At 47.1% G+C, this 21,626-nt stretch overlaps 2 protein-coding genes across 5 annotated transcripts in view; one reads left to right on the forward strand and one right to left on the reverse strand.

Moving 5' to 3' along the window:
- The window catches only part of vps54 (VPS54 subunit of GARP complex), a 315,827-nt gene that overhangs the window by 43,352 nt on the left and 250,849 nt on the right, over window positions 1–21,626 (forward strand). For 2 of the 3 annotated variants that reach the window (XM_061724343.1, XM_061724488.1), the window contains one exon: window positions 1,800–1,911. In XM_061724343.1, the coding sequence (XP_061580327.1) occupies window positions 1,800–1,905 (106 nt within the window). In that variant the 3' untranslated portion in view covers window positions 1,906–1,911. The remainder of the gene's footprint in view (window positions 1–1,799; window positions 1,912–21,626) is intronic. The other variant, XM_061724416.1, reaches the window with a different exon arrangement.
- On the reverse strand, window positions 3,649–21,414 carry LOC133450246 (UTP--glucose-1-phosphate uridylyltransferase-like). Of its 2 annotated transcripts, none has more exons than XM_061728828.1 (10): window positions 21,281–21,414; window positions 17,192–17,307; window positions 13,739–13,846; window positions 9,031–9,216; window positions 8,449–8,582; window positions 7,539–7,836; window positions 7,246–7,443; window positions 5,376–5,618; window positions 4,070–4,174; window positions 3,649–3,934 (listed from the first exon to the last, which is right to left on the reverse strand). In XM_061728828.1, exons 2-10 carry the CDS (start codon window positions 17,288–17,290, stop codon window positions 3,827–3,829), a joined length of 1,479 nt encoding a protein of 492 aa, XP_061584812.1. In that variant the 5' UTR covers window positions 17,291–17,307; window positions 21,281–21,414; the 3' UTR covers window positions 3,649–3,826. The 2 variants fall into 2 exon arrangements, with proteins under 2 accessions (XP_061584812.1, XP_061584811.1); XM_061728827.1 differs by lacking the exon at window positions 21,281–21,414 and adding an exon at window positions 17,896–18,117.

The raw sequence follows: 21,626 nt of genomic DNA on the forward strand, positions 1-21,626 counted from the left end.
CATTAAGGATCTTTGTAGAACATTTCGTCTTGTTTTGGTCAAAATGAAGACACATTTTAGCAGAGTTTTTATTTTGTAATCTACATTTTAGTCTGTTTTTTATTCCTCTACGATATTGTATTATATATTTAATTATCATTATCGTCACATAGGGCTGGGCGATATGGACCAAAAGTCATATCTGGATATTTTCTAGCTGAATGTTGATACTCCATATATATTGATATTTTTTCTGTGCCATAATTGGGGTTTCCCCCAAAGCATTATAGCATAGCATCTCTGTTAGCATCTCTGTTAGCATCTCTGTTAGCATCTCTGTTAGCATCTCTGTTAGCATCTCTGTTAGCTTCATTTCTTAAAAAAACAGTCAGTTTTAATACAAAGCCTCGTGCCAAATGTCACACAGGTTCCTTTATTAACAGAGGTCTGCACAATATCAACATGTAGAAAACAAATGAAATAAAAATAAACTGCCTGCATATATAGAATAAAAATGCTTCTTGAATAAAATAAAACAAATATCCCTTTCCTGCATAACAATTAAATTAAAATACACTGTAATTAATACAATGTAGACAGTAAGAGGCAGACTTTTCCACTGAGGTTGACAGTTGTGCAAATAACAAAACATTTGTGACAATCTCAAATAAAACATTCAAGTCAATTTGTCACAAAATAAGCTGTATCAAAATCATAAATCATTTTGTCATCATAAAAAAAAAAAAATATATATATATATATATATATTTTTTTTTTAATAGATATAAATGATATTGTCTCGTACCATATTGCGTTTGAAAATATATCGATATATATTAAAATCTTGGTATATCGCCCAGCTCTATCGTGACATGACCAGCATTTTCATTGCGTCTGGTTTTCCTCCGGTGATGAAGGTTCGTTGACGACAATAATCAGTCCTAATTTTCGTGGACGAAAGCAACTTTACCCCCGAAGTCGTCCTGGACCCCCAGCGTTATGTTTTAGCTCTTTATTCACAGCTCACCATTGGCTGTTCCGGCCGCCAATCAAAATATGTGCCGTAACTAGGATTGTCCCGATCACTTGAGTTTGAGTTTCTGCCGATCCCCATTTTTCCCGATCCCATCACTTTTTTTTGGCTCCCGATACATTTCCGATACTTTTTCCCGATCAGATACATTTTGGCAATGAATAAAAAAAAAAAACAGGACTAAAACTAAATGATTCCAAGTTTCTTTTCTTGTCCATTGGAGAACAACATGGACATTTATTTCAACAAAGATTATCAGCACTGGTGCCACAAAATGTAAAAACATGAAATTGTAAACTAAAACAAAAAGTGCAGAATAACAAAAATAAACTCGTTAAACGCGTATTAAATGATAATAAAATATATATATATATATATATATATATATATATATATATATATATATATATATACATATATATGTATATATATATATATATATATATATATGTATATATGTGTATATATATATATATATATATATATATATATATATATATATATATATATATATATATATATATATATATATATAATGAATGAATGAATGAATGCATAGCAGCAGTTTAATGAACATGAACAGATAGAACATTTCACAATTCAAACATGGAAACCATGTTAGTTTCACTTACTTACTCACTTACTGACGTTAAATGCAACGATATATAAAACGATTTAATATATATTAAAAACATTAATAACTATGTTTTGAAAATGCCGTGATCGTGACACTAGTCGTAACCGTGGAAACCATCAGTGTCTCTGACCCGGAGTGTTTCCTCCCCAGGCTGGTGGTGGTGGACGTGGCCTTCTACACGGAGAACCTGCAGGTCCTGAGGAGCCTGGAGAGACTGGACCTGAACATGAACGAGATCTGGGACACCAAGAGGTGATGGAGGACCGACCGGAGCCACCGACGGACCCCCGGCGGGGGGGGACCAACTCCTCAGACCTGCTGCTGCCGAGCGTCTCCATGGAAACCGGCCGGGACAATCATGACGTGACGGACGGTTAATTTATTTTCTGATTCTCCGGACTGCCGAGGACTTTTCCTGCAGCCGCCGAGCGTGAAGGGACTTTCTTATTCTTTCTTCTTAACATCTGGACCTGGTTCTGGTTCTGGACTTGGTTCTGGATCTGGTTCTGGATCTGGACCAGGTTCTGGAGAGTCCGGCGTCGGCTCCATCCCGTCGTTACCAAAGTTCCTCCTCCAGGATCGTCGCCGCCTCCAGAACGGCGGTCAGGCGAAGGGGCGGGGCTTAGTTTTTTATTTTCGTACTAATATTTTTGACGGACATGTCGCCCGGACGCCGTCGCCGCGGCGACGCCTGGACGCAGTTGCCACGGCGACGCCTGGACGCTGCGGCGACGCCTGGACGCCTGGTCCGAGCTGCCCACCACCTGCCGTCTTGCATGAGCTTGTGTTGTTTCCTCTGAGACGGAAACATAAAAGCATAAAAGAAAAGAAAGAATCTTGTTTGTTTGTTTGTTTTTTCTCCGCCTGCAGCTCTCAGCTGCCGGGAGTCGGACCGGGTCGGACCGGGGGGTCAGAGGTCGGACGTCCACGTTTCCCACAATCCCCGGGGAAACGTGGATGTTGCCGAGGCGACGAATTTGGTTAAAATCTGCTCAGAAAAACTTTCCTGAATTTGGCAAAAAAAAAAAAGTTTGTTTTCTTCAAATTGTTGCGGTTCTGAAGGATCCGGTTGAACCGGCTAAAACCGGTCCGGTGGTTAGCGGCGCCGCCGACCTGATGGTCATCGGATCGGCGGTGGCCGTTAGCGGCGGTCGTCCTCTCCGTCTCCGGCGCTCAGAGCTGCAGAAGTGCCTGTGTGTGTGTGTGTGTGTGTGTGTGTGTGTGTGTGTGTGTGTGTGTGTGTGTGTGTGTGTGTGTGTGTGTGTGTGTGTGTGTGTGTGTGTGTGTGTGTGTGTGTGTGTGTGTGTGTGTGTGTGTGTGTGTGTGTGTGTGTGTGTGTGTGTGTGTCCGACCCTTCAAACCTGCTGTGAATAAAACAGAACCAGGAGCTTCTTGTTGTCGGGTCTGTTTGTGCATCAGAACCAGAACCGATGTTTCCTGAAACTTGTGAGGTTTAATGACGCATCAATCAGGTCAGAACCGCCGTCGCTACAGACATCCAGGTTTAGGAGACGATGAGCGGGTTTAGAACCCTGGTTAGATCCTCTACGAAACGTTAGATCCTCTATGTAATGTTAGATCCTCTACGAAACATTAGATCCTCTACCAAACGTTAGTTCCTCTACGTAACATTAGTTCCTCTACGAAACATTAGATCCTCTACCAAACGTTAGTTCCTCTACGAAAACGTTAGATCCTCTACGAAACGTTAGATCCTCTACGAAACGTTGGATCCTCTACGTAACGTTAGATCCTCTACGTAACGTTAGATCCTCTACGAAACGTTAGATCTTCTACGAAACCTTAGATCCTCTACGAAACCTTAGATCCTCTACGTAACGTTAGATCCTCTACCAAACGTTAGATCCTCTACGAAACCTTAGATCCTCTACGTAACGTTAGATCTTCTACGAAACGTTAGATCCTCTACAAACCGGACCAGTCAGCTGCAATCACAATAATTAACGCTTTATTTTACGCTACAATCAGACGCTCAGACGACCCACAATTCACTTTTATTAAATCACACTGGACGGACTCGTCGGAGACGGTCGTCATGACGAGGTTCCTCCTGACGAGCTCCGACTGGACCGGGCCCTCGGCGGCGGCCGGGCCTCCGGGCTCCCCGGGCCGCCGTGACGCGTTGCCGTGACGATTCCTCCTTTTCCCAGAATGCCTCAGTGGTCGAGGATCCGCAGGTTCCCGGAGACGATCTTGTTCTCCAGCATGGCTCCGGCCGGGATGTCGATCCGGTCGCCGTGGTTGGCGATTATGATGACGGTTCCCTGGTGGTGGGAGGGGGAGGGGAGACCGGAGTTAGAGTCCGGGGTTAGAGTCCGGGGTACGGTTCTGGAAGTTTCTGATGGTTTTATGGTTGTAGAAGGTTCTGATGGTTCTACCCCCAGGGGGACGAGTCTTACCTTCAGGGAGACGTTCTTCCCGAACGTGACGTCTCCAGAAACCGTCAGGTGGTCCAGCTCCAACATGTCCGGGACATTCTCAAACCTCTTCAGGAAGTCCTGGACCTGCAGGACAGAGACCAGCAGAGACTCGGAACCAGCAGAGACTCGGAACCAGCAGAGACTCGGAACCAGCAGAGACTCGGAACCAGCAGAGACTCGGAACCAGCAGAGACTCGGAACCAGAGACGAACCAGACCTGGAACCAGAGACGACTAGGGAGCCGGAGACGACTCAGAACCGGAGACGACTCGGAACCGGAGACGACTCGGAACCGAAGACGACTCTGAACCGGAGACGACTCGGGGAAACGGAGAAGACTCGTATCTGGAGACGACCCAGAACTAGACGATTCAGAACCGTAGACCAGGGTCCTCATGTACTAAGAGTGCAGCGCACAAAAAATGTGCGTACAGCACTTTCTACACTCACGGTCGGATGTTCAAAGAATGACTTGAACGTAGAAAGTTGGTCCTTCACTCACACATTAAGGCTGGTTCACGCACTTTTCTGAGGTTTGGTCCGTTGGGGACACTCACTGGTGATGCAGTGAAGTGCAGAATATGAGGAAACGTGACGTCAACAAGTTCAGGACCACATATGATGGGCGTACATTATATATATATATGGCCCTACTGGTACTACTGGTCTACTCCCACGGTCTGGTGGATGTGTGGAGGAGGATGCACGCAGACTGCAGGCAGTACACCTGGTACTACTGGTACTATTGGTACACCTGGTACTACTGGTACTACTGGTACTACTGGTACACCTGGTACTACTGGTACTACTGGTACACCTGGTACTACTGGTACTACTGGTACACCTGGTACTACTGGTACTACTGGTACACCTGGTACTACTGGTACTACTGGTACACCTGGTGCTACTGGTAGCACTGGTACACCTGGTACTACTGGTACTCCTGGTACTACTGGTACACGTGATACTACTGGTACTTCTGGTACACCTGGTACTACTGGTACTACGGGTAGTACTGTATATATGTATATATGTATATATATATATGTGTGTATATATATATATGTATATGTATATATATATGTATATGTATATGTATATATATATATATATATATATGTGTGTATATATATATATGTATATATACATATTATATGGTCTCCGTGGTTACGCGCCACGCCAGCGGTCGCCGTGGTTACGCGCCACGCCAGCGGTCGCCGTGGTTATGCCCCGCTCCGGTCTCCGTGGTTAAGCGCCGCGCCGTGTCGTTGCCGTGGTTACCCACCTTGGTGAAGGAGCTGCCCAGCTTGACGTGCGGCGTGGACTTGAACTCCCGGAGCCGGCTCATGGTGAGCGATCCGGCGTCCAGGCTGTACAGGTTGGACATGACGAGCAGCAGGTCCGACGACGTCTTCACCGGCAGGAAGCGGCTGCGCGGAACGTTCACGCCCAGAACGTTGTTGAAGCACTTGATGGCGGCGCCGACCGCCGTCTCCAGCTGGATCACGTTCAGGCCGCCGTCCAGCGTCTGTCAGGGGGCGGGGTTTAGTTAGAGGGGGCTTAGTTAGAGGGGGAGGAGCTTAGTTAGAGGGGAGGGGCTTAGGTAGAGGGGGAGGGGCTTAGAGGGAAGGGGCTTATGTAGAGGGGCGGGGCTTAGTTAGAGGGGGAGGGGCTTAGTTAGAGGGGGCTTAGTTAGAGGGGGAGGGGCTTAGTTAGAGAAATCGAATCCTGCACTCTGATTGGTTGTTAACTGTGGTATAATGATCTGATTGGTTGTTAACTGTGGTATAATGATCTGATTGGTTGTTAACTGTGGTATAATGATCTGATTGGTTGTTAACTGTGGTATAATGATCTGATTGGTTGTTAACTGTGGTATAATGATCAGATTGGTTGTTAACTGTGGTATAATGATCTGATTGGTTGTTAACTGTGGTATAATGAGTCTCATCACAGCAGATCATTCCACGTCAGGGAAGCAACAATGTTTCCATGACAACAACCAACTGGTACAGTTTTATGACGGTTACAGCAAGTTAAAAAGTAGCTGGTGTTAAAGTTTAGTTTTCATTTTCATTAACAATTAATGAGTCATGTTCACGGTAAACGTTGATCTCCGGGGAGGAGCTAACGTTAGCGGGGAGGAGCTAACGTTAGCTGGGAGGAGCTAACGTTAGCTGGGAGGAGCTAACGTTAGCGGGGAGGAGCTAACGTTAGCGGGGAGGAGCTAACGTTAGCTGGGAGGAGCTAACGTTAGCGGGGAGGAGCTAACGTTAGCTGGGAGGAGCTAACGTTAGCGGGGAGGAGCTAACGTTAGCGGGGAGCAGCTAACGATGGATGGATTCCTATTTACATTATTGGTAACTGTTTTATAATCACTTTAAATCACTTTGTCGTCGGGCCGGAGACGCCGCTCAGCTGTGATATAATGAGCGTAAACCACGGCCTGTCAGGATGTGTTGCATAATCACCAAAATTATAACAAATAAAGGCTTGAAATATCTCTTTCCACTAAATATTTCACCTTTAGTTGAATTTACTACGAATGAAGTTTTGCAATATATTCAAATTTTCCGACCTTCACCTGTATATATGTAATATGTGTCCGTATTGGTTCAATACAGAACGCGACTATTAATTCCCAATTACGTAAAGATTACGTATTTCAAGGGACGGGTGGCGACACTAGTTGCTAGGCAACACGGCCGCGGTGGCGGGGCACCTTTTTTTCATTTCATTTCATTTCATTTATTCCGTTCATGGTATATCTTCTTACAATGTTGTACATAATTCCAAGAAGTACACATTATCACCATGACGAAAAGGAGCAGGAAGAAGAAAACTTATGTTACCTGCCCCTCTCTGTAAATACAATTACATTTACCTTGGGGTTGACAATGATCTCCAGGTCCATAGCGTTACCTAGCTAGCGTTACCTTGGGGTTGACGATGATCTCCAGGTCCATAGCGGTTGCTAGGTAACGGTAGGTGGTTGCTACGGTAATGTACCTTGGGGTTGACGATGATCTCCAGGTCCATAGCGTTAGCTAGCTAGCGTTACCTTGGGGTTGACGATGATCTCCAGGTCCATGGCGTTGCTAGGTAACGGTAGGTGGTTGCTACGGTAACGGTAGGTGGTTGCTACAGTAACGTACCTTGGGGTTAACGATGATCTCCAGGTCCATAGAGTTATTCTCCTGCAGCCGCCGGATGGCGGGCAGGGAGATCCACAGGTTGTTGGTGTTGAAGATCTTGAACTTGGTCACCGACTTGAACTCGTCCACGTGAGACTTGGGAACCTGCGCGATTTCCAGCAGCCGCAGGTGCTCGTGGTAGTTGATGAGGGTCCCACCCTGGAGGGAGAGGGAGAGAGGTCAGAGGTCAGGCCTGGAGCTGGAGCCCCGCCCATCAGAGCCCCGCCCCCTGGTTGAAGCCCCGCCCCCCTCACCTTGACGTCGGCCCGGGTCTTGTCCGTGACCTCCATGATGAACTCGCAGCGGCGGTCGGCCGGCTGGCTCATCAGGTGCTGCAGCACGAACAGGTCCACGGTGGCGCCCAGGTTGTCGATGTTGGACACGAACACGTACTCGCGCCCGGCGGCTAGCAGCTTGTCCAGCAGCCCCGAGTTGTAGAAGCTAGCGTAGATGTCGCCGTGGCCCGGCGGGTACCAGGCCTCGCCGTTGGCGCCGCCCAGGCCCAGGCCCTTCGCCACGGGGAGGAGGGACTCCTTGTTGATCCTCGGGTACCTGAGGGGGGGCGGGGCTGGGTCAGGGTCGTCCCGGTACATAACGTACCGGGGAGCTGGATCAGGCTCTTCCCGGTACATAACGTACCGGGGAGCTGGATCAGGCCCCCCTGCCGAGTTGGAGGTGCTGTACTTGCTGCTTTCTCCCCGGTACACAACGTACTGTCGAGCATCAGCTGGTTTCTCCCGGTACACAACATACCAGGCCAATTTTTCTAGACTTTTCTATCTTTGATGCAGAATTTATTCAAAATAAAAGGCCAATTTAACCCCCTGCCGAGTTGGAGGTGCTGTACTTGCTGCTTTCTCCCCGGTACACAACGTACTGTCGAGCATCAGCTGGTTTCTCCCGGTACACAACGTACCGGGTCAATTTTTCTAGACTTTTCTGTCTTTTTATCTTTGATGTTGATTTTTTTTTCCTAATAAAAGCCCAGTTTAACCCCCCCCCCCCCAGTTGGAGGTGCAGCACCTGCAAATTTATCCCTGGTACACAACGTACCGGGCCAATCAGGCAGCAGGAAAACAGACTTTTTTATTTTTACTACTTTTTTCAGAATAAAAGCCCGGTTCACCCCCCCACGAGTCCCCCCCCCCCCCTCCTCCACCGCACCTGCTCTGGTTGAAGGTGTGGATGGTGATCTGGTGGTGCGTGTACTTCTGCAGGATCTTCTTCGTGTCTTCGTCCGTGTTGAAGGAGTTCATGAGGACGAGCGGCACGTCGGCCTTGAACGTCTTGTTGAGGTGCTGCAACACGAGCAGACGGTTAAGCCCCGCCCCTGAGTTAAGCCCCGCCCCCTGCTCTAATACCCCCCCACCTGGATCTGCTGCACCGTCAGGTCCAGGAAGGTGTTCTTGTTGCCGCCGCCCCCCCCCCCAGCTACCCAGCTAGGGGATAAACCTGAGCATCAGCTGATTTCTCCTGGTACACAACGTACCGGGCCAATTTTTCTAGACTTTTCTGTTTTTGATGCAGATTTTTTTCAAAATAAAAGCCCAATTTAACCCCCTGCCAAGCACCTCCCCCTCCTGCTGGTTTTCTCCCGGTACACAACGTACCGGGCCAATCAGACGGCAGGAAAACAGTGATTTTTCTATGTTTTTCAGTCTTTGATGCAGATTTTTTTCAAAATAAAAGCCCAGTACAACTAAGCCCTGCCCCCCCAGGTGACCCCCCCAAGCCCCGCCCCCTTACCTCGATCTGCTGCACCGTCAGGTCCAGGAAGGTGTTCTCGTTGCGGACGCTGATCAGACTCTTGGGCCCGGTGCAGCCCATGCTGGTTCCCAAACCTCCGTTCAGCTTCAGAACCACCAGCTTGTTCAGGGAGCCGGCGATGTCGTCGGGGAGGCCCTTGGCCCGGATCCGCTCGTAGGGCTGGATCTGGGGGGGGGGGGGCAAGGTTAGACCTGGATCTGGGGGGGTTAGAGAGGGGGGGGGGGCAAGGTTAGACCGGGACCCAGACAATCCCCGGCCACCCGGTCCGGCCGGACACGTGGCCAGGAGGCCCTCACCCTCCAGGCCAACGACCCCCACCCGGCAGGGGGCCAGCCTGCCCGGAGAGACAGAGCCGCCCCGGCCGCCGACGCGGGCAGGTGCACCCGCCCCCACGAAAGTGGCCCTCCAAGACCAGAGGGGCGCCCCGCTGCCTCTGCCGCAGAGGCAGCGGGGGGGACCGGAGACGGGCCCGGAGAGAGGGAACCCCCCAACAAGGCGACACCCGTGCAGGCCCGGCAACGGAGGGCTCCAGACCCAGGCATCCCATTCATTCATCCATTCACCTATCCGCTATCTATAATAACAATAATAATAATAATTATAATAATAATAATAATAATAATATAATATACTAACCATAATAATAATAATGATGATGATAATAATAATAATAATAATAATAATAATAATAATAATAATAATAATAATAATAATAACCATCTTTGTATAGTAATAATATCAATAAATTATTAATTTTGTTGTCCTGCCAATGGAGACCCAAATCCTCCATGGCACCCTTCCTCACCGCATTCTCACCACCCCCCCTCCCCGGGGGGGTCCAGCACCGCCAGAAATAACATTAAATGTATTTAATAAGTATTGAATGTGCAGTGTCTACAGTGCTGTTAAAACCGTGAGGCGGGGAGTGCCGGGCCACGACAATGCCCCCCACGCCCCGGACCCCCCGCCCCATCGCCTATGTGCGTATGCATCGTGTAGGGTGGGCAGGAGGGGGAGCGGAGGCCAAAGCCAGGAGGCAGGACCAGCAGAGCCGGCCCTGGAAGGACGCCCACGCTCCCCCACCGGCCATCCAGTGGACGGTTTTAAAGGAGTTTTAAAGAGTTTTAAAGGAGTTTGTAAAGGGGTTTAAAAGAGTTTTTGAGCCACAACTCAACTTCTCTCCTCTTTACCGGCAGCTACAGAGACTAGCGTAGCAGCTACAGAGATTAGCTGATCCATCTCAGATGATAAATCTCATCCACTATACGGTTTATTCCAGTCTCTCCTTCCGGACGGAGGTTTAAAATGCCTTTGTGCAAAACTAAAAGGTATAAATGTAGTTTTGTCCCCTCAGCTATTAATTAATAAAGCTATTGTTTTGTTTGTCCGTCAATATTTAGTTTTGTTATTCTCCTGTTTGTCTCGTGTCTCTGTTACTGCTCTACACATCGGACTGCAGCCCCGCCCACCCAGAGAACGTCATTGTCAAGTTTGCTGATGACACAACGGTGGTGGGGCTGATCACAGGGGGAAACGAGGCGGCCTACAGAGATGAGGTCCTTAAACTTGGTGAGTGGTGCGCACTGAACAACCTGGCACTGAACACCACCAAAACCAAGGAGCTCATCCTGGATTTCAGGCGGAATCGAGCCGCCCCCGTCCCCCTGCTCATCAACGGTGAATGTGTGGAGCAAGTGCAGTCCTTCAAGTTCCTGGGCGTCCACATCAGTGCAGACCTCTCCTGGTCTGTCAACACCACTGCACTGGTGAAGAAGGCTCAGCAGCGGCTGCACTTCCTGAGGGTGCTCAGGAACGTGAACTTGAACACGCAGCTGCTGGTGGCCTTCTACCGTTCCACCATTGAGAGCCTGCTGACCCACGCCGTGACAGTGTGGCACTCCAGCTGCACGGAAGCAGACAGGAAGAGGCTGCAGAGGGTGGCAAACACAGCACGGAAGATCATCGGCTGCCCTCTGCCCTCTCTGCCCTCCCTGTCTGACATCTACAGCTCCCGCTGCCTCAACAGGGCAAGGAACATTTTAAAGGACAACACCCACCCCGGTTTCCACCTTTTTGACCTGTTGCCCTCTGGGAGGCGCTTCAGGTCCTTAAGATCCCGAACCAACAGACTCAGGGACAGCTTCTTCCCCAAAGCTGTGAACCTTTTGAACTCTTAAGCTACCTCAAACTGTGCAATATTTCATATTTAATATTTAATATTTCCTATTTCCTGTCCATAATGTATGTGCAATACTCTTCCATCCTTTCAGTGCAATATTCTTCCACCCATCCAAGTGCAATATTCCTCCACCCATCCATGTACAATTTTATTTTATTCTCCCATTCACTCTTTCCTTATAGTGTATATATATATATTTATGTTTACTTTTTTTTCTTTTGTTCATATTTCTGGTGTACAGTTTACTTGTTTATATTACATTTGTTTTGCACTTTGACGGAGCTGCTGCCTAATTCCATTGTAGAAATATAATGACAATAAAGGCTTTCTATTTCTATTTCTATTTCTACTGTTTGGTGTTGTAAGTTTCTACTTTTTACCTGCAAACAAATCTACCTTCAGGTATCAATAAACTTACTTTACCTTACTACCTGACAATTTCACTTATTTCAAAGTTGTTATATTTAGTGTTTGTAACAACTAAAATAAATAAAGATGAAAACTTTTAAATCTTTTGGTAGAAGTGGGGCTAAAGGAGGGCGCGTGTCCGCCAGCAGGGGGCGTGTCCGCCAGCAGGGGGCGTGTCTCACAACAGGGGGCGTGTCCAGCATCAGGGGGCGTGTCCGAGCTGCTTGACCCCGCCCACCTTCACCATGGCTCCTCCCACTAGGAGGCTCGGCTCACAACCCCTCTGATGACATCACAGGGGGCGTGTCCAGTTCTTCTTCTACAGTCTTTGAATAATAAAACTTTATCAAGCTTTGAAAAGTTTATTTTTTGCTTTAATTTAGTTGTTTTTCACATAAAAAGCTAATTTTCCTCCCAGTACAGACCACTAGGGTCCAGATCCAGACCCGAGATCCCCCCACTGATCCAGACCTGAACCATCTGGGGGGGTCTAGAGGGGGAGGGGGGGGGGGGGGGGTCCAGACCGTCAGGTCTGGCACCAGCGTGACCCAGATAGCGGCCCGGCCTCCGAATGCTGCGGCGGTCACAACATCTTCAGGCTGTTTTCAGGCTATTTTTAGCGCTGACCTTCAGCCGCCGGGTATTCTGGGTATTCTGGGAGTCCGGTGTGTGTTCAGTTCTGGGCTGGCACGGGTCCCGGTCCCGGGTCCGGTTTCACCGGCTACTCTGAAGTCTGATCCTCTTTATCCTCAAAGTTCAAGGAGCAGAAACGACCTTGAGACGACTGGACCTGGTCCAGGAACCAGGAAACAGGAACCAGGAACCGGTCCTCCTCCTACAGGAACTGGACCAGCAGGACCTGGTCCAGGAACCGAGTCGTAGCGAGCAACAGTACCCAACACAACGGAACGAAGAACAAGACCAGGATCAGCAGGACCAGGACCAGGTCCAGGTACAGGACCAGACACTTACGGTTCCGGGGGCGGAGCTAAAGCCCTGAAAGTTTCAGTTCCCGGGTTTGTCTCCTCAACAGCCGATCACTAAGGGTGTTTTCACCTCTGTCCCGTTTGGAGCAGTTGTTCCGGAACAGGGAGCGTTTCCCCCTAAAGATCGGATCGTTTGGTACATGTGAACACAGCAATCACACTCTGAAACGGCACAAAACAAGCGAGCCGAGATCCTAGGAGAGGTTAGGGTTCAGTTCTCGGCCCGATTCCATTCCAGACCTTGAGTGGTTCGTTTGGAGTGAGAACAGAATCCACACAACTCCATTCATGTGTATGTGCGACCGCGGCGCGAGGAGAGGAGTCGGTGCAGCCTCCACCACCTTCTCTCCTATTGGACGAGCCGAGATGTCGTCCCAGCGCAGCACGGTGAAATTAAACAATGCTCAATTCGGGAAAAGTTTGCGCAGCGCAAAACCCAGCGGCAGGCGGCCTCTCGCCCGCCGCTGGGTTTTGCGCCGAGCGCACATACATGAATGGGTAAAGCCTTGGTGTAACGCGGAACCATAAATCAGCCTAAAGCCGGCGGCGGCGGTCTGCGCTGAAAGGGGCGTGTTGTTTTTCCCGGATGCGGAAGAGGAAACTCTTTCATTTGACCAATCAGAGAGCAGTTGGTTCATGGCATTAGTTAACAGCTTTGAACCGCTACAGACGGTTGTGAACACAAACGCCACAAACGAAAAACGAAGCAACTGTATCGATTTAGCCCCTGAATCGGAACAAAACAAACGGGCCACAGGTCTGAAAGCATCCTAAAACATTGTGTCCAGACCTGGAACCTGGAACCTGGAACCTGGGACCGGCGAGACCGCAGTCTGGCCCTCGGCAGGAGGGTCCCCCCTTATGAGCCTGGACCTGGTCCAGGTTTCTTCCTCCTAAAGGGGAGTTTTTCTTGCCACTGTTTGGCTTAAGGTTTTTCTCCCATTAGGGGAGTTTTTACCTCCATTGTTTATATAATAATTGCTCGGGGGTTTATGTTTATGTTTATGTTCTGGATCTCTGGAAAGCGTCTAGAGACATCTGTTGTATTATCTGCTATACAAATAAAATTGAATTGTATTGAATTGAATAGAATTGAATAGGTACCGGTACTCACAGAGTCCTCCGGGGGGGGGTGGATCTTGTTCCAGTCCACCGAGGGACCTGAGACCTGCAGGAACCGGTTGAACAGTTTCTTGAAGCCGTCGAAGTCCTTCCTGGAGACCTGGAAACAAAACAGAACCACAGATCAGGGACATGGACCGAGACCAGGACCTGGAACAGAACAGAACCACCGTCAGCTGGGCTGGCTCCGTGCAATAATAACAATAATAATTAAATCTGCAAGCAGCGATGAACGGGCCCTCGCGCGTGCAATTTTCACCAATAAAGGTCAAGGACTCAATACCGAGTCCAATGACACCACCATGACTTTCTATACCAAACCATTCAAAAGTTATGGCAGAAAGTAGGAACTATCAAATATGGACCAATCAGATGAAGGGTGGGCGCGCTTTTTGGCGTCTAGCATCGCCACGGTAACACTTTTGAAAGAGAAAAGTAATGCGCGTCGTCGCAGGATGGAGACGCACATTTTGATGTATAACACATCTGGGTGCACGTTACGGTTCGGGCGAAGAAACGGCCGAAAGAATGGCATAAATTGTGCCAAAATTACACGATTCATTCAAAATGGCTGACTTCCTGTTGGGTTTGGGCCATGGCGCCAAGAGACTTTTATTTAAGTTGCGACATGATACAGGTGTGTACCGATTTTCGTGCATGTACGTCTAACCGTATTGTGGGGCTTGAGGCACAAAGTTTTCTAGGGGGCGCTGTTGAGCCGTTAGGCCACGCCCATTAATGCAAACCATTAAATATCACATTTTTCACCAGGCCTGGCTTGGTGATAAATTTGGTGACTTTTGGGGCACATTTAGGGGGAAAAAAGGTCCTTATTTCGTCGAAAAGATAAAGTGCTCGGGCCCTAATAATAACAGTAACTAGACAATTTCCTCGCAGAAATTTCACATTTGTGCAATAATGTTTCACATTTGTGTACATTATTGCATTTTGCAAGCAATAAAGCTGAAGGACTCACATATCGGGCAATCAGAAGAAGAGGCGGGGCTAATTTGCACCAATGAAGGTCAAGGACTCAATACAGAGTCCAATGATACCACCCATGACTCTGTATGTCAAACCATTCAAAAGTTATTGGACTATAACATATCTGCAGAAGAAGAAGGGGCTAATTTGTATATATAATCTACAAATGTAAATATTTATATGTATAGTAATAATAATAATAATAATAATATACATATATATATCCCATGAACCTGTTCCCAGCAGGACTGTTGATCATATAAGGTCAAAAGGTCAGGGTTCAGATTTCTCCATTTTCCAGGTTAAAGTATATGAAGTCTGTACTGACTGAGTCATGTGACCAGTTCTGGGCCAGTCTAATCAGTCAACAGCTGAGCTCTGGTTGCTAGGGGCAACAAGAACCTCGAAATGAGGAAGGTTCCGGACTGGCTGTGAGAAAACCCCAGCTTTTGCCTTGTGACAAGTTCTCAAATAACTCAGATTTGTGAGAAAACCGTAGCTCCTACCAGAAAAACAAATACATTGTGAGAGACACAGAACCCGGCAGATTCTGACAATCTTAATTTTATTCAGATATTCTTTAAAATGTGTTAGTAACGGCAGTTCGAAAACAAAGTGAGATTTTTTTGAAGAAAAATTTTAATTACATTGCAGTCAATGGGGACTGAGGCAGGAATTGGCGCAGCTTTAGCCCTCCCCGTTTAAATTTTGTGCATACCCCGCTTGTCAAAGTCACATTTTATGAATCCCAACATCTATGTCTACATTTTGACCAAAAATTATCTTTCTAGCTTTCACGGTTTGGCCGTGAGCTCGAGTTACAAATAAAAATTAAGGTCATTTTTTGACCGTCTCTCCCACTCTAAAAAATTAGAGCTACACTCTAGATTTGACAAAAAAGTGATTTCCAGTCCTCGCTTGAGGGCTCATATCTTGAAAAGTGTACATTTTAGGAAAAAACTGTTTCAGGTTTGGAGAGAGAAGAGAAGTTTTCCTCCGTTTTGAATTTTGAATGACATTTCTACGTGCAGGTATGAGAAAGTTAGATGACTCAGAAAAAAGGTGAATTTTGTCTTTTTTTTCTCGACATTTTACCATCCCCTTTTAATGGGACCATACAAATACATGGGGAAATAGTTCCCCATTAGTTTGGAAATTTGGAAATGTTTTTGCACTTCGTGCAAAAACTATTTGTGCCATCACTCTGAAAATCCACAGGACTGTAGTTAAATTCAGGCCCTACAACTTTCTAAATTGGTTCAGAATTTTTCGAGTAACGGTGTGCGAGTGGTGAGGCCCCAAAGTTCTCCCAATGCGTTCCGGATGGCGCTAAAAGCGCACGTTTTTGCACGTTGCGCAAAAACGTGCACACCAATCGCTAATAAAAGTCATAGCACACGATTCCTGCGTAAGGCGCACGTTTCTAAGTTTTTACTTTTCGCGTTTTCTCAAAGCTGCGGGACTAGTTACGCGCCGAAGTTTGTCCGAAAAAATAATAATAAGATGAAACGCACACAATAGCAATAGTGCCTCTGGCTGCGCCAAGAGGCACGCCTCCTCCATTGCTATTGCAGAGCTATGGAGGAGGCGTGCCACTTGGCGCAGCCGTGGCACTAATTATAATAAAACTATCATATGCTGTAACAACGCACCTTCCAATAATAATAATGTCTACCTCATTCTGCTGCACCTTTAAGTTCTTTAATTGTATATATGTTAATAAGAGCCACATTTGGTTATTTACTGTTTGCTACTTTTAAGTTAAATTCCTTGTTGGGCAAATGTGCAAACTTGACCAATAAAGATGATTCTGATTCTGCAGGGACTGGGACCGTTTAAAGTTCCCAGTACTTGTTTAAAGTTTCCGGTACTTGTTTAAAGTTCCCAGTACTTGTTTAAAGTTTCCGGTACTTGTTTAAAGTTCCCAGTACTTGTTTAAAGTTTCCGGTACTTGTTTTACATCCTCGAGCAGGAAAACTCCACCGTGTTGTTTGCATGTTGGTTGCTAAGCAACGCGTCCTCCAGGGGGGGGGACATGTCAACAAACACCACGAGGTTCTGGAGCCGCCGGTCCGATACCCGATACCCGACCCCAGAGAGAATTACTGCAGCACCAGACGACCTTGACGCCGACGGCAAAGACGTTTGGGCTCAGCAGAACCTGCTCCGGCCAGAAGTGGACCCTGCTGGAGTCAGTGGCGCCGGAGTGGTCTGACCCAGTCCTGCAGGACCGAGCCATCCGGTCCGGGACCAGAGGAGTCTGTCCTGCAGGACCGGCCGGTCGTCCACCCTGAACCTCCAGCAGCTTCAGAGTTTCAGAGGAAACTCAAATATTTGCTCGGTAGCAGCAGATAAAGGAGAGTTTGATCCCCGGGCTCCAGAACCTGCCGGGCCGGCAGGTCGGTGGTCCCGCCAGCCCGGCAGGGTTCCAGTTCCTCCAGTTCTCCGGTTCTGGTCCTACCTGGGCCTCCTCCTTGTTGCCGGAGCTCAGCAGAACCTCCAGCTCGCGGGTCATGGATTCTTCTCTCTGCTGACGGAGTTTCTCCTCAAACTCCGTCATTTTCCTGTGGGGGAGATCTGTGGAGAGAGAGAGGGGGTTAGTGGACCGGGTCGGGGGGCTGACGCCTCTCCAGACCCGTTTAGACACCGAGGTCCCGACTCAAACAGACTCAGCTGCTCCGAGAATCTGAGACCAACTGGACCTCCGGGGACCCGACACCCCCCAAGACCCGGTACCACCCAGGACCCAACAGGACCAGAGGACCCGGTACTAGGGCTGGTCGATTTTGGACAAAAATAAAATCCCCATTTTTTTCTCTGAAAAAACTCGATTTTCGATTTCTGTTTCGATTTTTTTGGTAAAACTAGAAAAGACAATGGAATAAATTGTTTCAAATATTTTATCTTTACTTTTAAAGAAAAATAGCAAACACATTTCCCTGTTGGGAATGAAGTTCAACTGAAAGATCCTGTAAATCCTCCTGGGTTTAGTAAAGTGACATTTACAACATTTACAAAGATGAATCCCTCACTTTCACCAAACTTCTTCATAAACAAAAATGAAGTTCCCTTATTTAGGAATAAAAAAACGTTAAAAAAAACACACAAATGAAGGGGACCCGAAGACCCGACAGGACCCAGAACCCCCAGGACCCGAGGACCTACCGGCCTGAGACATGTCTCCCACTGTTGCTCACAAAACCAGCAGAGGAAAGATCCGGACGGGCTTCTGGGCTGGACCCGCTGGTTCACAGACCTGATCTCAAAAGAACCGGTCTCAAAAGAACCGGACCGAACCAGAACCGGTCTCTCAGAACCCCAACAGACCCTCAAAGGACCCAGACCTGGTCCCAGGAGCAAATTTAGAGCCTTGGTCCCAGACTGAGTCTCCTCTGCAGCTCTGACCCCCCAGAGACTTAGGCCCCGCCTCCAGGCACGCCCCCTGCCAGGGCCCAGACACGCCCCCGGCCCCGCCCCCCAGACGGTTCCATTCACAGCCACCGGGGGCGTGTCTGGGAGGGAGAGTGTCGGGTGACGGCCACGCCCCCTCCACGTCACCCCCCCCCCTTTAACTCTGTAACTGTAGAAGAAGAACTGGACAACTGCCGTCCTCCCCCTCCACACTTTACCTCTTTAACACGTCTACACCCGTCTGTATTTACAACACAGTCTCACTCCGGAGGCGTCGGAATCCGACGAACGGTTAAGAGCCTTTGGCGACATCTACTGATGCACAAGGTTCCCAACAAGGTTCCCTTCTGCGTCTCTTTCAGACGCAAGTAGGCTCCTTTGGCTGTAATGTAATCCCGTCTGCGGCTACATGTGACGCTCGGAGCAGGTGATCACCGCGAGCGGTTTCCTCATTCCTCTTTTTTTTTTTAAATGCATATACTTCAATTTAAAAGATGGTTTGATGACATTTCTAGCGAGAAATTTTCAGACACAAATAGAATACACCAAATTGTATGACATCTCCAATGTAATCCCGTCTATATGTGACGCTCAGAGCAGTACTTCAATTTAAAAGACGGTTTGATGACATTTCTATATGCATTTTCCCCACAATCTCTCTTCACTGAGTGTATATTTTATATTAAAAACATTACTGTTTACTCAAGCGTACTCCTAAATTAAATACTTACCTGCTGTATTCTACTGCCCTTATTTCTAACAGCTTGTGCTCTTACAACGCCATATTAAAACAAATTATAAACCACATTAACACTTCATAGAAACAAAATAGATGGAGGGATGAGGAATGAAAGATCTGTTTTGAAACGTTGCTTAATACGTTACGGCATTGAACACAACCCTTCCTGTCGCCGAGATAGGCAGTTCAGGTAGCTACTGTAGCTTAGCTCCGGCTAAGCTACAGTAGCTACCTGAACTGAGGTGAGCGTGTGTTAAATCGAAGAAGCGTTCATTCACGTGAATAATTTCCCGCGCAGGAAACGCGTTCGTGTGGGCGTGGCCAACGCGCGGCCCCTTTAACTGCACCACCAATCAGCACCGGGATTATTTTTTTTATTGAAAGACAAAATGCAAACGGCCCCATCCACCACCAGGGGGCGACACTCACTCAGAGGAGGAAAATTAGGACACAATTAAAGGAGCCGTCTGTAAGAAATGGCCAAAACTGGTACTGCAGTCACTTTCAAAATATTGTTGAGCGGCGTGTACCCTCCCCCTCCTCCCCCCGACCAGAGGTTGCCAGGTAGGCTGCAGAATGCAGCAGGAACGTAGGCTGCCATGGCTGCCATAATTAGAGCCGAGCTGGCAACCCGGATGCAGAAACAATACTGACTTGGTGATTGGGAGATAGGTGGAGGGTGGAGCTTCAGAAACAATACTGACTTGGTGATTGGGAGATAGGTGGAGGGTAGAGCTTCAGAAACAATACTGACTTGGTGATTGGGAGATAGGTGGAGGGTGGAGCTTCAGAAACAATACTGACTTGGTGATTGGGAGATAGGTGGAGGGTGGAGCTTCAGAAACAATACTGACTTGGTGATTGGGAGATAGGTGGAGGGTGGAGCTTCAGAAACAATACTGACTTGGTGATTGGGAGATAGGTGGAGGGTGGAGCTTCAGAAACAATACTGACTTGGTGATTGGGAGATAGGTGGAGGGTGGAGCTTCAGAAACAATACTGACTTGGTGATTGGGAGATAGGTGGAGGGTGGAGCTTCAGAAACAATACTGACTTGGTGATTGGGAGATAGGTGGAGGGTGGAGCTTCAGAAACAATACTGACTTGGTGATTGGGAGATAGGTGGAGGGTGGAGCTTCAGAAACAATACTGACTTGGTGATTGGGAGATAGGTGGAGGGTGGAGCTTCAACATAAACATCAGTTGAGGGCTGCAACTCCTCTTTTTAAACTGGAATATCCTGGCTTGAGTGCTGTTGTCAGTGACATAAGTATTTGAAATGAACATGATTTTTAAATGTCTGTTGACATATCGGGGTCGTTTTATGATTCGTTTTATTATTGCTCTTACATACAGCTCCTTTAATTATAGAAATACATTAAAAAGAGACACAAACTTCAGGCCTTGACAGCCTTTGATTGGTGGAGAGTTAACGGTTCTAATATAATGTTTGACCTCATTTTCAAAAATACAAAAAAGAGGCTTTTGATTAATATAACGGGATTTATGAATAAACCATTTTGCCAATAATATAATAAGATTAATGATATAAAATGTTTTTTTTTTAACAGATGAACAGTCAATGAAGCCAAACAATAAATGTTCAAATCAAAGGGAGAAATGTGGTTCAACACACACATATATATACCTGTATATATATATATATATATATATACCTGTATATATATATATATATATATATACCTGTATATATATATATATATATATATATATATATATATATATATATATATGTATATATATATATATATATATATATATATATATACACCTGTATATATATATATATATATATATATATATATATAGACAAGTAAAATCAAATATTTATAAATAAAGGCAACCAAAACATGTTGAAAAGAATTAGGAGGAAGTCGTAGATTTATGTAATCCTAACCCTTTTTTATATTATCATCGTCAGCGCTTGACTTTTACTAAATCATATCCCAATGTGGAATAACTTTAATGAAAAGATAAAATATTGTATTTTAACATTAATGTAAATATTTTGCTATTGCTGTACTTCCAGTATTAATTCTTATGTAAATAAATATATTCTAAATTATCATTATAATATCACCCCCCGCGCGCATGCGCACCACCTCCACGGTTTCTCACACAACCGCGCATGCGCAGGCACCACCTCACGGTTTAAATGCCTTGTTGTTTCAACGTGTCCAGGTTTCTGTAAACACGTGTTTCCTGCAGGACCAGCACCAGAACCAACACCAGGACCAGAACTAGAACTAGAACCAGAACCAGAACCAGAACCAGAACAGAACTAGGGAAACACCTGACTCTTCTGAACCTGCAGGTAAATCCCTCCAGAACCGACACCAGGACGGGTCTGGAGGGATTTACTGCAGCTCTCGAACCCACCTCAGAGGACCGGACCCGGGTCTGGACCGGGACCTGGACCGGACCGGGACCGGGTCCGGGTCGGAACCGGGACCGCAGCAGTCCGGTTTGTTTTCCCGTCCGAGTCGGTGGAAACGGTGAGGAGTTCCAGCCCAGGCCCCGCCCCCTGGAGGGTGACGTCACGGGCGGAGCAGCGCCGCCATTGGTCGACACAGCCGTCACTCAGACGGAGCCCCGCCCCCCTCACCTGTTGCACCTCGTTAGAAGCTTCCAGAAAACATTTAAATGTATTCTGGAAATAATTAAATTAAATCTAAAATAAATTATTTTTTATTATTTTATTTAAATAAATAATTTATTATGTATA

The sequence above is a fragment of the Cololabis saira genome, chromosome 1 (genome assembly GCF_033807715.1).
Source record: "Cololabis saira isolate AMF1-May2022 chromosome 1, fColSai1.1, whole genome shotgun sequence".
In the NCBI taxonomy this organism is placed as follows: domain Eukaryota; kingdom Metazoa; phylum Chordata; class Actinopteri; order Beloniformes; family Belonidae; genus Cololabis; species Cololabis saira.

Excerpts from the sequence above, each read along its gene's own strand:
- LOC133450246 (XM_061728827.1), bottom strand. Across the intron at positions 8,583-9,030 it reads TGACGGTGCAGCAGATCGAG|CACCTCAACAAGACGTTCAA; the intron begins GTAAGGGGGCGG and ends CTCGTGTTGCAG. Across the intron at positions 3,935-4,069 it reads GGAAGAACGTCTCCCTGAAG|GGAACCGTCATCATAATCGC; the intron begins GTAAGACTCGTC and ends TCCCACCACCAG.